The sequence below is a fragment of the Thermobia domestica genome, chromosome 14, assembly GCF_964235325.1.
Source record: "Thermobia domestica chromosome 14, izTheDome1.hap1.1, whole genome shotgun sequence".
Lineage (NCBI taxonomy): Eukaryota > Metazoa > Arthropoda > Insecta > Zygentoma > Lepismatidae > Thermobia > Thermobia domestica.
The window spans coordinates 140618509-140635188 of NC_137467.1; the positions used below are offsets into that span (position 1 = coordinate 140618509).

Consider the following 16680-nt stretch of genomic DNA (forward strand, 5'->3'; position numbering starts at 1 on the left):
ACAGTGTAACTATTTCAAGTTATTAACTAACCGAAATACCACTTGCATAAAAGGATTTCTTCCAATAATCTACATATGTTATAATAGTTGGTGAGCAGAGCGCTCCGCAGCCCCGAACGCATATTATTTTATAATATACGTTATTAGAAGAAATCCTTCAATGCAAGTGTAATTTTGGTTAATTAATAATTTCGAATAATTTTATTTTACAATTCATCCAACTTGGCCTAAAAAGAAAACAAAAGGAACCAGAAACATCGATAACATCAGACAGTGTAAAACAATATACTCATTGCGAACAAATGAATTTCAAAGAAGACAACACTGTATACCACAAAAAAACATTTTGTAAACCCATAAAAACCAAACACAATAGAATCAAGAAACAGGACACTAAAGGAACCATGAAATGTACACAGAACACACGATCTGTAAAGCAATATATTGCAATATATAAATACTTCAACAAATTCACACAATACAATCACATAGGCTACCACCAATGAACAATTCAACATCGACTCCGATTATGAAAACGAACCTGAGTGGATTTCGAATAGAATAAAAAGCAAACTAAAATAAAATTTATGCACGTAAAATCAAAGAAATAACAAAAAACTTAATTTATTTAAAATTATAATTAATTAAAACATTATTATTACTTTATGTACAAAACAATATACCTACATATGATTAGTGTGGTTAACTAAACAAACATGGTACCGGTAGTGGACTGTTCAGTGTTCTTAGTTTCGGTAATAGTATATTTCAACAATAAAAAAGTCCAAAAACTGAAAGAAAAGAATAAGAAGAAGTACCAAAACAAGGTACGTAAAATATATTTCATTAGTTTTGTAAAGGGAGACCTGTGTTCTAGAACCTTCCCTACTACTACTGATGAAGTTAACAGAGATAACCGAAATAATCTGGTACAATTAAGAGTACATTAAAGTTAAGAGGGAACAAGAGTGGATACAGCTAATGTGGAACTTCTATTTAATATGGGTCAAATACGCTTTTCATTATACATTTATCTTTTCGTGTCTAAAGTATTTTGAAAAAAAGTTGCACAATAGTGCAATATTTGTTAATGCATTTGTAGCGATGAAACTTTGTAGGACATGTTAAAGTTGTAATTTATTTCATATTGGTCGATTTCCTTAGGGAGTTCTTGATCATTAATGCCCACGCCTTCGGCCTGCTGTACATTATAGGTTAAAATCGTGCTTAATTAAAAGCTCTAGTTGTTTACATGTAACTTCTTTTTGCCCACCAACCATTCCAGGGGGCACGATGGCTCAGTTGTAGAGCTCTTACTTCTGGTGCGTGGGTCCCTGGTTCGATCTCCGGCCAAGTAAATTTGTGGTGGACAACGTCGTGTTCGAGGGTTTTCTCGGGGTACTCCCACTGTCTCATTCCGCCAATTCTTTCATCATCATTTGCTTTAATCATCGCCTCATTTAGCCTAAAGGGCATAATCATGGAACGTTAAACTGAAAGATTTCATTTGATTTTTACCAACCACTTCAGAGTCCATATTATATATACAGGGTGGCCCAAAAGTAGGTGTACAGACCAACATCGATCAAGTATGATATTTTATTTTATTAATACAATGAACTTATTTGCTTTGGTTTGTTCCGAGCTTAAGGTAAAAGTGAAAATAAATTAAGAGCAAATAAGGAAGTAACTAAGTCAATACCTGTATGGATAAGAATAAGTAAATGATATAATATGTCAGGATGGATGAGTACGGGACTGTATACCTACTTTTGGGCCACCCTGTATAATGTATGTTTAGGTATGTATGGTAGTGTAGTCATTCAAGGACTTCATTATATACAGGGACCGCGGTGGCTTAGTGGTGCTTGGGGTCCCGGGTTCGATATCAGCCCCCGCCAAGTGAACTTTTTGGTGGACAGACACCGTGTGCGTGGGTTTCCTCGGGGTCTCCCGTTTCCTCGCACTTTCTTCATTCCACCATTTTCATTCATTACTCATCATCACCATCTCCTTTAGCCCAACCGGCAAAACCGTGGGACGTAAAACTCAAAGATTTCATTTCATTATATACAACAATCGCGCTAGTAGCGACATCTGTTAGCGTGATACACAGACGTTTGCGTTTATTATAAGGAATTTTCGTTGTGCCCCTTGTGTTTTTGCAATCAGCATTACACATCTTTGAAGAAGGGTGGCATACCATCAGGATATTATCGTTACTCACAGACTGAGATATTTTTGCATTGTAAATAGGGTAGAATCTCTCCTAGTATTTTTGTGTGTTATTTGGGGTATAGAAAAAATACAAAAAAGTGAATAGGCTAATGAAAAGAAGAAAAGGAAATTGTCTAGTTTTATAACCCACGCTTATGCGCTATAGAAAGAAGAATAACTAAATGGAAGTGAATGACTTTGAAACAGTTGATGGAATGAGAATGTCATAGGAAACGGAAAACCCACATACTTAACTTTGACAAGTTTATTTTCGGAGAAGAAGTACAAAATCTAGAGATGCAAAAAGGTAAAGAACATTCCACACTGAGTAATGTTCAGAATTTTATGAAAGTTGTGTGACTTCTGCCATGACCCAGTCCCGTATTCAATTCTCGGTCGAACCACAACCCATCTTCCAAGTGTAAGTAGCGATTCGAGGTCCCTTTAAGCGAGTCTTCTCCGTGATAACCTTGGTATTTCATAAGGATGTTAAGCCTAAACATACGAAACGAAACCGAATTATATATTTCTACTTGCCTGAATGTCTGTTGTTTTATAAAGAAGCCAAGGTTGCTTAAATATATTTATAGAAATTAACAAAATTTATCAACTGCCTACGCAGCTTCCAACATCAGCTTGGATTTGACTTTAATTTTATTGAATGATATCTACATATCAGATTTGTAATGTAATACCTGAGTTTTAGCGTAGTGATTATGATACGATGACCTTAAAATTTTATATACAAATACATTTAAAGTAATAACAGGATTTTCCCAATGGCTAAGGCGGGAGTTTCCCGATTTATATATAATTGTATTTGGTCTAGGAATTAATTCGTGCGGTTGGTACGCACACATTGAAGCTGTAGTACAAACACAAAATACATAAATACCTTAAGAAAAATATTGTCCATCGCTAGCCACCACTTTCGCCCATCTGTCAGGCAATGTACGGATTCCGTGGCGAAAGAAGTCCTCATCCTTGGAAGCGATCCAGTCAGAGACCCATGTTTCGATATCTTCTGAAGAAGTAAACCGCTGTCCAATCAAATCGTTGTTCATGCAATCGAACAAGTAGTAGTCCGAAGGAGCAACGTCTGGTGAATACGGCGGGTGGGGTAAAACTTCCCATCCGACATTTTCTAAATAGGTTTTGACCGGTTTTGCGACATGTGGGCGAGCGTTATCATGTTGAACAATAAGTTTATCATGTCTGTTCTCCCATTCTGGTCGTGTTCTGGCCAGAGCTTGCTTCAAACGCATTAATTGTCGTCGATAACGTTCTCCATTCATAGTTTCACCCGGTTGCAGCAGCTCATAGTACACCACACCTTTCATATCCCACCATATGCACAGCATAACCTTTGCACAGTGAATATCTCGTTTTGGTTGTGATGGACCTGGTTCACCTGGTTTCACCCAGGCCTTTTTTCGTTTAGGGTTCTCGTAATGGATCCACTTCTCATCACCCGTAATAATTCGATGCAGAAACCCCTTTCTGCTCTGTCGTTGAAGCAGCAATTCGCAAATGGTTTTTCGTCTTTCAACGTCTCTGTCTTTCAATTCATGTGGAACCCAATGTGACATCTTTTGAATCATTCCCATGGCTTTCAAGCGTTTGGAGACTGTTGTTTGATCAACGCCTAATGCTGCTGCAAGTTGTTCCTGCGTTTGACACGAATCCTGCTCGAGCAATACTGTCAATTCTTCGTCTTGAAATTTTTTTGGCTGTCCAGCTCGCTCTTGGTCTGCCAAGCCGAAATCACCACTTCTGACACGTTCGCTCAGCTAGAGCATGGTCACCATACACTTCCACCAAAATACGATGACTTTCAGTCGCACTTTTCTGCATGTTAAAGTAATGCAGCAGGACACCCCGCAAAAACACTTTATCAGGCACAAATTGCGCCATGTTCACTTAACTACAAACTGGTGTTGTTGACGCTTTAATCCACTGCCCTATACTACGAACGATACGCGATGACAGGGGTTTGCAACACATGTGTGGATACACGGAACTGTGGGACGCTCCGTTCGTTGCGCCATCTCTTGCCCACCCGCACGAATTAATTCCTAGACCAAATATAATCTTTTTACTTGTGTAACTGTTTATTTTTTTCGTCCTTCTGAAATGACTCTTGACAATTATAACAACTAGGCCTATGTAAAGATAAGTACAACGTATTTTTTTTTATCAGGAGTCCTTCGTGAGTGAGTCGGCAATCGCATTTGTGACCAATTGGTCCCGGTTTCGTGTCGAAATGGACAGTTTTTCTTGGATGAAGCTGAGAAGCGGTTTGGATTCCGCTTTAAGCTTATGTCACCCCTTCCAGCATAACCTTGTTGTTGCATAATAACACCAAGGGGAAACAAACTAATTTCTGTCCATATCTAATATAAATACATAGAGTAAATTATTTAAACAAACAAAAAAAAAAAACGGGTTTAAACAAAAAAAACGGGTTTAAACAAAAAAAACGGGTTTAAACCAAAAAAACCTGTTTTTTGTTTGTTTGTTTTTTTCAATAAAAACTATGGTTTTTGCCAACCCTGGTAGCTACATATTTAATAGTGGAGATGAAAATACTTTCTCTTGTATTCGAAGAGAAAGAGACATCCTGGCAGGGTCATCAACCACGCTGCGAAGTTATTGTGTATGTGGATTCCTTCGCATCCGTGGAGTCTGTCTTCGCAAATGTAGCCTTTTGAAAAAATACATTGTGTTTTCTTAAAGCCAGGCTAGTATTTACACGTTTTTATAATATGTAAGGTGTACGCACGTCTTGTCTGTAGAAGCATAAATATCCAATTTTATTTGTTTTTATTCTAAGACTAGCTGAAATGACCCTTCTTTACTCCTCACTCCGATGCTGATGAGAGCTGAACTTGCACTTAAACGGCATCGGAAGTGCCAATGTTCATCCCTGCGACTCTTGTGGATTGAACACTAATATTGGTTGTTTTCGATTATTTTTACATGTTGCCCCTTTGCAGTCAACCGGATGGCGAAAATTGTCAGTGTAATGTCATAAGATCTTTGCGAGACCGGAGGTTGGTAATCATGCTCTAAGTATCATTTTAATTGGTTCACTACGTATTGCGGGATGAGGTAACACACAAACCCATGTTCGCTTTTACAAACAACATGTCTATAAAAATACTATCATATTTTAAAGTGGTATTACGTCGCTTTGGATAATTGTATTTAAATGAAATTGGTCACATTTGAAAGAAAAGTATTTTTGTGCATATCAGTAATGGACAACAGTTTGAATAATGGACGGATCAAACACAAAAAAGAAAATTCACTCATATTTACTTTGTGCTCACTAATTGATTATTTCCACAAATTGGAAGAAAGCAGTGACTTTATTTTCAACAAGATGGAGCACCTCGTCACTGGCATTTACGTGTTCGGGAACATCTGAATGAACGGCTTCCAGGAAGATGGATTGGACGTGCCGGAAATGATGATAATGTCTTCTACAAGTGGCTGCCGAGGTTATCTGACTTGCCGGTCTATGACTTCTTTTTGTGGGGTTACGTAAAGGATTGTGTCTATGTACGCCCATTGCATCGAAACCTGCAAGAAGTGCAAGTTCGTATCAGTGCTGCCATCCAGTCCATTTCATCAGATATGTTGGAGTGTGTGTGGCACGAATAGGAATATCGTTTTGATGTCTGCATCGCCACTCGTGGGGCTCACATTCAATGTCTATGAGTTAGGTGAACAGACGTAATGATTTTAGCAGTACAGTAGTGTTTTTAAAGAGCTGTTCTGCGTGTTGCGAAGACGCCTAGAAAATCAAGATTTTTTTATTTATTTATTTTATTTTATTTTATTATTATTATTATTATTTTAATATCCTGAGTTAACTTATTTGCAATATCTTAATGTTTCATTCTTTATTCACAACATTTTGAATCACAGGCACTCTTTTCCTGAATGATGAACCGCTGTGTTTTTTAAAGACTAGGGATGTAGAACAATCAAGAAACCATTTTTTACAATACATTGTTTTTACTGAGAAGGGCTTGTTGAGATATCGGCAAAGTAGGAAAAGTTTCTTTTTCAACTTATGACAGTAATGTTAACCAAGTTAAGTAGAAGTTCCGGCGTACCGGTGTAAATTTTCTCTCATTCCTTAAAATAATACCACACTCCGAAAATCGATTAAACAAAAAAAAATTTAACCCAACACGAAATTTCGCTGTACGTTCATAAAATAAACTACTTTGTCATTCATCAAAGCATTTGGAGTTGTGTTAAATTCCTTGAATACTTTTGTTCAGTACTTTTCTTTTTAACAAAAATACATGATAAACTTAAGGTTAACATTAAATGAAATGACATACATATTGCAGTAAACTATCATAAATATTTGAAGTTTTCTTTCAAATGTGAACAATTTCATCTAAATATGATTATCCATTTTAAGCGACATAATACCACTTTAAAGTATGTTAGTATTTTTATGGAACCGCTGTATCTAGATATATAGATGGAGCGAGTAAATGTCTTTCCCGGGAAGTTTTTAAATGTTTTCTTTTAAATCACAATACACAACATTAATATCGTATCCTTCTACAAAAAAATAGATGCAACTTATAAATACTAGTAAATACTACCCAGCCTTCAAGAAAGTGAAACTTCTTTGTATCACTTAATAGAGCATTCTTTTTCGAAAAGCTACATTTAAGAAGAAAGACTCGACGAATAAGAACGAACCAACATACATGTTAATAACTTAGCAGTGCAGTTGGTAACCGTTACGAAGATAAAAACTTAGATCGATAAAAACTTAGGATGAGTCGTCTTCTTTTCGAATACAAAGTTGTGTATTTTTTGTTGGATGTAATATGCGGTCCTTTTACTTGATTACAACTACAAATCTAGAATATTGTTTATCCATTGTACCTTGAGTTACCAGTGTAAGTAAAATAAAGTTATAAATTATTAGATATTTTAGAAAAGTAAGTTCGATACGTGGTAGCTAGTTCCTTCACGTAAGATTACAGTACGAAAAATACTTCTTTTTATTTTATTTTTTCTGCATTTTCTGGTATCTAAAACATGTTAAAGAGAGATACGGTACTGATTTTGTAACTTTAGGTAAGTTATGTTAGGTTTCCTTTTACTTCCTCACCATTAGTAGTACTAGAACAAAACTTAAATGGTATTTACCTTGTTTGTGCGTTACAGTTTTTATCCTTCCAATATTTCGGCTTTAATTAAAGCCATCTTCAAAAAAACTATATTAGAACTGAATTCGTACAAACCGAAAAGTCATGGAAAACTAGGGGGGGGGGGGATTTTTAAATTTCTTCGGATGTTTTTGTTCTGGTAAATGGAGAACACTTAACAATGACTGAGGCCGCGTAGCTCAGTGATAGAGCGTTCACCTCTAGTGTGTGGGGTCCCTTGTTCGATTCCAGCTTGTGCCAAGTGGGCTTTGTGGTGAACAAACACCGTATATGTGGGTTTTTTCGGGTTCTCCCATTTCATTCATTTCTCATCATCACCATCTCCCTTAGCCTCGGTGAATCGTAGAACGTTAAACCAAACATTTCATTTCATTTTAAAATGAAAGAAATATCTTTAAGATAAAGCCATTGTGAATCATTGATGTTGCAATGAATCGGTGAACTGGAATATGTGTAACCTACTATCACATTATTACTTATTCAGTGACTTTCCAGCTCGTCGAGGAAAGTTTACTGAAATCACAGGGTGCACAAAATTTCCTGTGAAGTTGTGCGGGGTCCACTAGTTGGAAAATGCCAGTTGTTTTCAGAGAACATTAGAAATTTGGGACTACGATAAATTTCTACAAAAGCAAAGCTGCCAAACACGACTTATAGAAACCCTGAAGAAGGCAGCAATCGATTTACAATATATTATAAGTGTAAATTGGCTTTCTGCAAGATGGTAGCCATTGAATACCAACCTTCTTGGGTAGGTTTCAGATTTCAAGACCAATGGCCCAGTTCGTCTTTAATGCTGTTGGGAAATTTTTACGATATCTCATAATTCGATGTCTGAAACTAGAATTTTTATATGACTGCCGCTGAATGCGTAACTTCTGTGATTACCAAACTCCAACAGAGCAGTCCTTTAGAGTACAAACCAATTAAAGATCCATCATTGTTAGATCCTAACGTAATTCAACGTTTACCTAAGGATCTTCTAGACAATCGCGGACATCATAGATAATGTGCTTGCTAAAAATTCTGGGAAAAATACATTTCTTTCTCCAATCTAAACTTTCCAGAACTTCAAGAAGTCTTCCAGAGTTCCAACGAATCAGAACTTGACGCTGTTTAGAGCAAGTTTCTAGCTGGCACTGAAGAATACAGAAATTTTGGAAAAGACTGAAAATTACTGTCGTTCTCGCAGGGAAATGGAACGGGTGAAAGAGAGATTTCCATGAGTAAAACACTTAATAGAAAAATCCATGTAATGGGAGTTTCTGTTATCATGGCATGGCGCGTCTTCAGATTGCGAATTGAGGAGAAGGCCCCTACATGTAGAGGTTAGCTGCGAATATATTAAATAAGGAGTCGCAAACAAACAGCAAGGGGTGGTCATCTACCTTGGGTATTTGGCGTGGGGCTAACAATCTCATCCTGAAAAAAAAAAAAAAAAAAAATCACACAAGCTCGGACTAGGACTGATAACTTAGCACCACCTCAGCACAGTACAATAGACATGAAATTTGGAATTTGGAATATAAGAAGTCTTATTGGACAGGCGCGTTAACATCCGTGACGAGTGAGTTAGAAATATAGGATGGACCTAGTAGGAGTTCAGGAAGTTAGATGGAAGAAAAACGAGCAGTAAATTCCGGAAATTTTGCATTCTTTTACGGGGAAGGAAATAAAAATCACCAACTAGGAACAAAGTTTTTCGTTCACAAATGAATGTCAGCAATTAAAGGGTTGAATTTGTTAATGATAGACTTTCCTTTATTACTCATAAGGGTCGTTGTTTTAAATGTAGGCTACATATCCCAACAGAAGATTAGGATGACGATATAAAAGACAGTTTTTATGAAGAAGTAGAACGAGTATTTGACCAACTCCCGCGATACCATAAGAAAATTCTATTAGAGGATTACAGTGCGAAGGTAGGACGAGAAGATATTTTTAAACCAGTTGTAGGGAATGAAAGTCTGCATAAAGGAAGGTAATGACACCAGTGGTTAGACTGGCGAACTTTGCAACATCCAAAAACCTTATCGTGAGGAGTACAAAATTGCTATATCGTGACGTCCATAAATATACTTGGACCTCAACAGATGGAAGAACACATAATCAAATTGATCACGTTTTAATAGATAGAAAAAAAAAAAAATGGTATAGCATAATTGATGTTCGGTCGTCCAGAAGAGTTGACTGTGATACTGATCACGACCTGGTAGCAGCGATATTAAGAGAGATTATCGTTGAATAAAGCAAATATTCTACATCTGAAAACGGATAGGTTCAATTTTAAGTAAGTAGAGGAGAACCAGTGAGAGAGAAATACCCAGATTGAAGTGTCAAATAGATTTTCGGTTTTAGGAGGTTCGGAGTGCATTAGTGTTTGAGGATATTTGGGTTAAAATTACAGATAGCAATAAAATTTCAGGAAAAGACAAATTGGGGTACATTGAAATATGTAGGAACAAACCATGGTTCGACCAGAAACGCACTAAACTAAAAGAGAGGAGAAAACAGGCTATAACTACAAAAAATTTCGTAGACATCAGGCGAGAAACTTCCAAAAAAAAAATTTTTAACTAAAATTAATGAACTTGAAGATAATGGTAATAACAAATATATTGGGAACATATATAAGGGCATCAACAAATTTAAATCTTTGAAATCTTTGAGTTTAACGTCCCACGGTTATGCCGGTGAGGCTAAAGGAGACGGTGATGATGAGAGATGAGTGAAATGGTGGAATGAAGAAAGTGGGAGGAAATGGGAGAACCCCGAGAAAACCCACGAGCACGGTCAACAAATTTAAGAAAGACCATCAACTTCGTAAGTAATTCCTCGGTTGACCATCAACCTCGGTTTCCCCTCTTATACAGTGTGTCTCAAAAGTCCCCTGACAGAGTATCTCTGTCATTATCAGAGTTACAACGAAATATAAGAGGGGAAACCGTCTCCAAATGTGATGTTTTCAATCTAAAGTGAAGAAATTTCTTTGAGGGACGAGACATTTAAGCTGTACACTCTTTATGCGCCCACTGTTAAATGAATATACAACGTTGCCATTTTCCTGGACTCACAATATATATATACTCTCTTATACTGTGCTAGTTTGTAGATACTGTAATTACTTCTTAACAGGCAGTTTGTGGAAGTACTGTTATAATAATCTCAAGTCTACGTTAAACGTTATACGGCAAGTTAAAGAAATACTTCGAATATTTGCTAATGGATGCCATAGGGTACATATGAATAAATTAAAACCTACTAATCTTGTATCTCGAAAGAATACTACTACTTTAATATTATTTCGACCCTCTCTGGCGTGTTCCTAAGTAACTTCTCTCTTGCTGCAGTTCCGTTTCTTGATTAATCATCCACAAGGAGAATATTCTTGAAACCAAAAGAAATAGCAGCAAATTAGGAATTACTTACGAAGATCCCAAAGATGTTCGAATTGATGTAAAAGAATGAATATTCTTTCGGGATATAATGTTAACGTTTTAATTTATATTCATCTAAGTTTAACGTACAAATAACGGGTAACGTAGATTTATGACCATAATGACACCTTCACTAAGTGCATGGTAGAAGTAATCAAAATTTCTACAAACTATCACTAACTTGCCCAAGATTGAAAAGAGGAGGATTCAAGTACTATGAGTTGACGTTATCATTTTATCAAGTTTTTGACATCATTATTTTTACTGTGCACACGAATGATTGCAACATGAGATTTTAAAAAGTGAAGTGAGTTGCATGTAAATTGGCAAGGTCTGTTGAGGAAAGTATCAGGGAACATTGAAATAGTTCAGTTAATAGTATATTAAATATTAGACGTAATGAATAAAAGGAGTAAAGTGCTCCCCCCCCCCCTCTCTCTCTCTCTCTCTCTTTTAAAAAAATGAAATTTTACTTCCGTTTCACTGTGAAATACAGTAGACACCCAGACTGGGAATTCAATGCTCAAACTTGAAGTAGTACATCTGTAACTACTGGTTGCAATAAATTGATAAGAACAAATCTAGAATCAGTTCTTCGGACGCTGAATTCATAATCAAAAAGAAGCCATTACTCGCTATGACTTGCTGTTGTTGTTCTATGACAATAAATATTGAAACCGGAAATCGTTAATTTGAAGTACTTCCGGAGTGAATAGATGGTTAAGGAAGGAGATAGAACCTACCCTTAGGAAGCTGAATCGATAGCAGAAAACGGCATCTTGACATGTCTTACTGTTTTTGTTCTACGTAAATCAGTACTGAAATTGAAAACAGTACTATATTTCAACCACTTCCGGTTTTGGCAGTTTGTTGCAGGTTGTGATAGTATGTTCTCTTGATACCCTGAATCGTTTACAGAAAACCGCTTGCCGCTGTCTAATACCATTTTTGTTCTATACCGATACATGTTGAAACTGGAAATAGTTAATTTGAGCCACTTCTGGTTTGAGTAGAGGATTAACGGAGAAGATGGAACCTATTCTTGGGACGCTGAATTGATTGCAGAAACCTGCACTTAGATATTTCTCACTGTTTTAGTTCAATGAAAATCAATATTGGAACCGGAAGGAGTAGTAAATTTGAACCACTTCCGGTTTGAATAGAGCGTTAACGGAGGAAGTGGAAACGTAGTCTTGGGACGCTGAATCGATTACAAAATAATAATATTTCTGATCATTTTTGCACTGATACCTGTCGATAGACGGACGGACAAAACCGTTGTATAAGACTTCCGACACTCATGCATAGCATAGTTTGGAAGTATAAAAAAAGTTAGTGTTTTGTCATCGCAACAAAAGTGTCCCGGACTTTAAAACAACGTTACTTGTGTCGTTAGTATTTGTTGGGTTTCCCCCATTTTTTATTTAGCAGGGCTTCCTATGAGACGGAAAACTATAGTCTTAATTTATTTTTTTTAAAAAAATAAAAAAAGTCGGCAGATAAATTTAGATAAAGGTTATTAGTGCAGAACATCAAAGATCAAAATTTGATCTTGTAGAAATAAAATAATAGTATTTTGCTGTACAATTTTAGGTTCAATTTTGGGATTTTATAGAAGTTGTCCGTAAAATTAAGGACAATTGTCGATTTTTCACTCATATAACATAGAATGACTTTGTTTTTTAAATGAAATATAAAGATATGTCTTAACAAAAATATTATTTAATTTTTTTAGACGGCTGAAATCAATCTTCGCAATTTGAAGTTGTCGGGCCATGTGGGCTTCGATAGTCTTCCGGATCAACTGGTTAACAAATCTGTGCAGAATGGATTTGTGTTCAACATTCTCTGTATTGGTAAGAATAATTTATTGTGTTTTAAGTGGTTGCAATCATTATATATGTGTGTAATAGAATGTACTGTTGGTGTTTCCTCTGTTCATGAAGTCATTACTACAGGAAATGTATTAGTATAATACAGACATGTAGTGCTTGTATCGGGATTGTGTTTTTTCTAACAGTTCAGTGTAGGTCGACCATATGTCCCGTTTTAATCGGGACAGTCGCGTTTTAGAGGTGTGTCCCGGCCGTCCCGTCAGTAGGGAAAAAAAAAGTATTTGTCTCGTTTTGTGCAAGTGAAAGAAGTAGCAAACCTAGTACTTTTACGCCTTGTAAAGGTATTAATAATTAATAATAGAAGCAAGAATTGAACTGAAATTCCTTACATTAAACGTGATCTATAGTTCTCAGTACTGCTCGAAAGGCAGCAGACGTTTTAGCAGTTGCTTGTTTCTTGAACAAACTTCAACGTGTCTTTCCTTTTTCCGTACACTCCTGTCGATCAATCATGAATAACATATGGACGAGTAAAAAAATCTTCCGTACATGTTGCAACAATGAAATCTATAATTTGGTATGGGTAAACTTCACAGAGAACTGCAGTGAATTTTATGAAAGACTAGTGAAGAGTAAAGCTATTCTCAAGAAGATAGGTTCTTCTGAGAAATTCTTTTGGCATTCCTCAGTTCAAGAATCAACTTCTCATCCAGTGTAATATCAAGGATTCGAGCTGGAGCAAAGGAGCAACTGCAGGCAGCATCGTGTCCTACTAGACTATATTGTAAGTTAAATGCTCTTTATATTTTATAGCTTATATGTATTAGGTATTGCAAAGGTAAACAGAAACTAACCTGTTTCTCATTTCTCATAAGCCGGAACCTGTCCCGTTTTCAGCTGAAAATTTTATGGTCACTCTAATTCAGTGGGTTTTATTAAATTTTGTACGTATATTTAAAGCCATAATTTCCTTGTTCCGAAAAGTCACATGTGGGGCACACTTCTGCATCATTAGCACTCGCTTATATTTCGATTCCTAGGATGAAGGAAGTAGACAATTTTGCAAAGTAACAACAAAAAAAGTGGATAGTTCTATATAATATAGAATAGAAATAAAATCCCCTGTTACACTCAGGATTCTAACCCCTGGGCCAACCATCCTAACTGAAGATCCTCTTAATTTCCTTCAAAATACGCCAGGCACATACTGGGATAGTACTTCGTCACCTATCCAAATGTAGTGTTGAAAAAATAGAGTAATTTGCATTTTAGTAAATATGTAGTTTAAGCCAATTCCGAAACGAGATGTATACTGAGAAACACGGTAGAAGAAAGTAATTATAATTACATTAAGGTTATAATTTCAATCGAAGTAAAGTATTTTTCTTGAAAGTGTGGTCTTTGGGTTTTATTGTGAATTTATTTGTGTGTGTTTAAGCCCTCTGTAAAAAATTGGAAATTTTTGGGCTGGGGAAAATTCCAACAACTCTGATTTTATTTTCTAAGTGACACACGCGTCATTGATTTCTACTGTAAGAATTTTCGATTACGGTTTCAGCTACTTACCGTATTTGCGCGAACATAGGCTGCACTTTTTTTTTTTTTTTTTTCAAAATTTTAGGTTGAAAAATAATGGCGCGGCCTATAATCGAGACTTCCCACCTCAGATAATAAACCGTCAATTTCAAAATGACATGTGCATGTATCTTGTGGAATGAAATTAATACCATTATAAGTTACTGCAGTTACGTTTGTAAACCATCAAAGATTTAAAAAGAAAATAGCAGAAAAAACTAACTTTAGATACTAGTGCCAAATCCAGAGTTTTCGAGGCCGTTGAGATGGACAGTGACACTTCTGATGCCTTTTAAATCCAAATTCAGTCCTGCAATTTGGGGGAGGGAAAATATATAAAAACGATCAAAAATGACCGATATCAGAGAGCGTTTTAGTAATAGGAAATAGTGACTGACTAATACATATTACGGAACATATTACTAATTTTTCTTAATTTAACCCAGCGAAGCTAGTTACTAGTTAAAAATAAGATCTGACCAAATCAAATATTTTTTTTTAATAATAATGTTATAGTTTCGGCCTTCATCATATGCATCGCCAAAACTGTAATACTATTATTAAGTGATTTACTTTGGTCACATTTTATTTTCAATTAAAGCAATAGAGTTTCAAAGCTAGGATTCACATTGTTAGTGTACACAGAAAAGTCGTTAAATCCGCAGTTCTTTCATAAAGAAATCACGGGTGTACATGAATAAAGGAGATCTTATTTCAGTTTTAGAATCCTTGCACCGAAAGTGGAAAATTTATTTATAAAATAATTTGATTTTCATATGAGTGACTTAATTAGGTGAACAAGGCCACAGAATAAGTGGTTGAAACTGTGCAGGAAAGCTCTTACAGACATAACGCAGTAAGTGTACGTGGTTTTACCAGAGTACTCCTGTTTCCTCCCACAATCTCATTCCACCAATTCTTGCATCATCATTCACTTGCATTAATCTTCCGTTTCCCTTAGCCTAAAGGATATAATTTTCGGATGTTAAATAAAGATTTCATTTCAATAATTAAATTTAAAATGTTTCTTTTCAATTACTCTTTAAGTAAATATGTAGTGTTTAATTTATGGATTGCAGATGAATTGCATAGTAGTAGTATTACATAAAATCTGTAGAGAGAACTGAAATTCATGTGTTGTCCCCAAGTTTGGCATCAGAATTCATATAAGTGAGTAAATGGGTAACTAATTGACATATCTTCTCATCGTACTCGTTGAGATATGTAAAGGTCTTTGACACACGGCAAAAATTTCCATGAGATAAGTATGCCTATATTTGTATGCCATATAAACACGTACTAAATTCGTAGAAGCTGTCGCCTGTGTTTATTTATAACAAACAAAATGAATAGCGAAGATAGTTTCTAATTGGCCTATGCTTTCATGGAATATAAACTTGACATTGCATTTCAAAAAGTAAATTTAAGAAAGAAAGAAAGAAAAACAACTTAAGCAGAAGATATCTTTAGGACAGGCAAAGTAGAAACAGTGGCAGATGGTAAAACGAGGAAGAGAGGTTGCGGCACAAGCATTGTAATATTTTATCTATCTTCTTAGTTTTGCCTTCTACTGTCAAATTTACAATATTCTGGAATATAAGTTGTTACGACTCCTATGTGAGTTTTCTTTCGTGTTTTACCATTAACTCATACTTTAATGCTGTTAAGCATGCTCTATGAACATCAATCACACCAAGCAAAACAAAAATTATATTGTGTTAGTTCAAGTTTAGTAATTGAGGGACATAATTGAATTAAGAAATAGCTAACTGCACACAGATGACTCTTTGTACTTAGATATTACCGAAGACATGAAGCGCGAATGTAAAAACGAACAGAGAAAAAGCAGTAGTGATAGGAATGACGAAAGAACCATTTAAGAAGTAAAAAAGTGTTATCTAAGTCCATAAATAAAAAGACTTCTAAAATGTTTCGTGTATAGTACTGTACTCCAGTCTACTCGGATGGAGCAGAAGCATGGACAGTACAAAGGCGACAGAAAAAGATTGGAGGATTTTGAAATGTGGGCATGAAGGAGAATGGAGAAAATTAAATAGAAAGGAAGAGAAATTGATTGGTACATCTATTGAGAAGGAACTATATCATGGGAGACGCAATAGAAGATACGGTAAAGGAAAAGTAGAGAGGGATGAAAGAGGCCACAGTTGATGATGATACTCAATCAGGAAGTTGTTACATTAATACCACGTAACGAAAAGTCTAGCTGCAGCCTATTATGAGTCCTATGAACAGTCACACAATTAAAAATCTGACATTATCCCATTTTGAGTTATGACCAATCACACAACTAATAATGTGGTTCTAGCCCATTGTAAGATAACATAATCAATCACGTAACCAAATATTTATCTCTAGCCCACTTTGAATCGTATGATCTATCAACTAAAA

At 35.7% G+C, this 16680-nt stretch overlaps 1 protein-coding gene across 2 annotated transcripts in view; it reads left to right on the top strand.

Moving 5' to 3' along the window:
* Septin2 (septin 2) overlaps window positions 1-16680 on the top strand; it is a 47815-nt gene that overhangs the window by 3173 nt on the left and 27962 nt on the right. For both annotated transcript variants that reach the window (XM_081738914.1, XM_081738915.1), the window contains exon 2: window positions 12597-12717. In XM_081738914.1, coding sequence (XP_081595040.1) covers window positions 12597-12717 — 121 coding nt within the window. The remainder of the gene's footprint in view (window positions 1-12596; window positions 12718-16680) is intronic.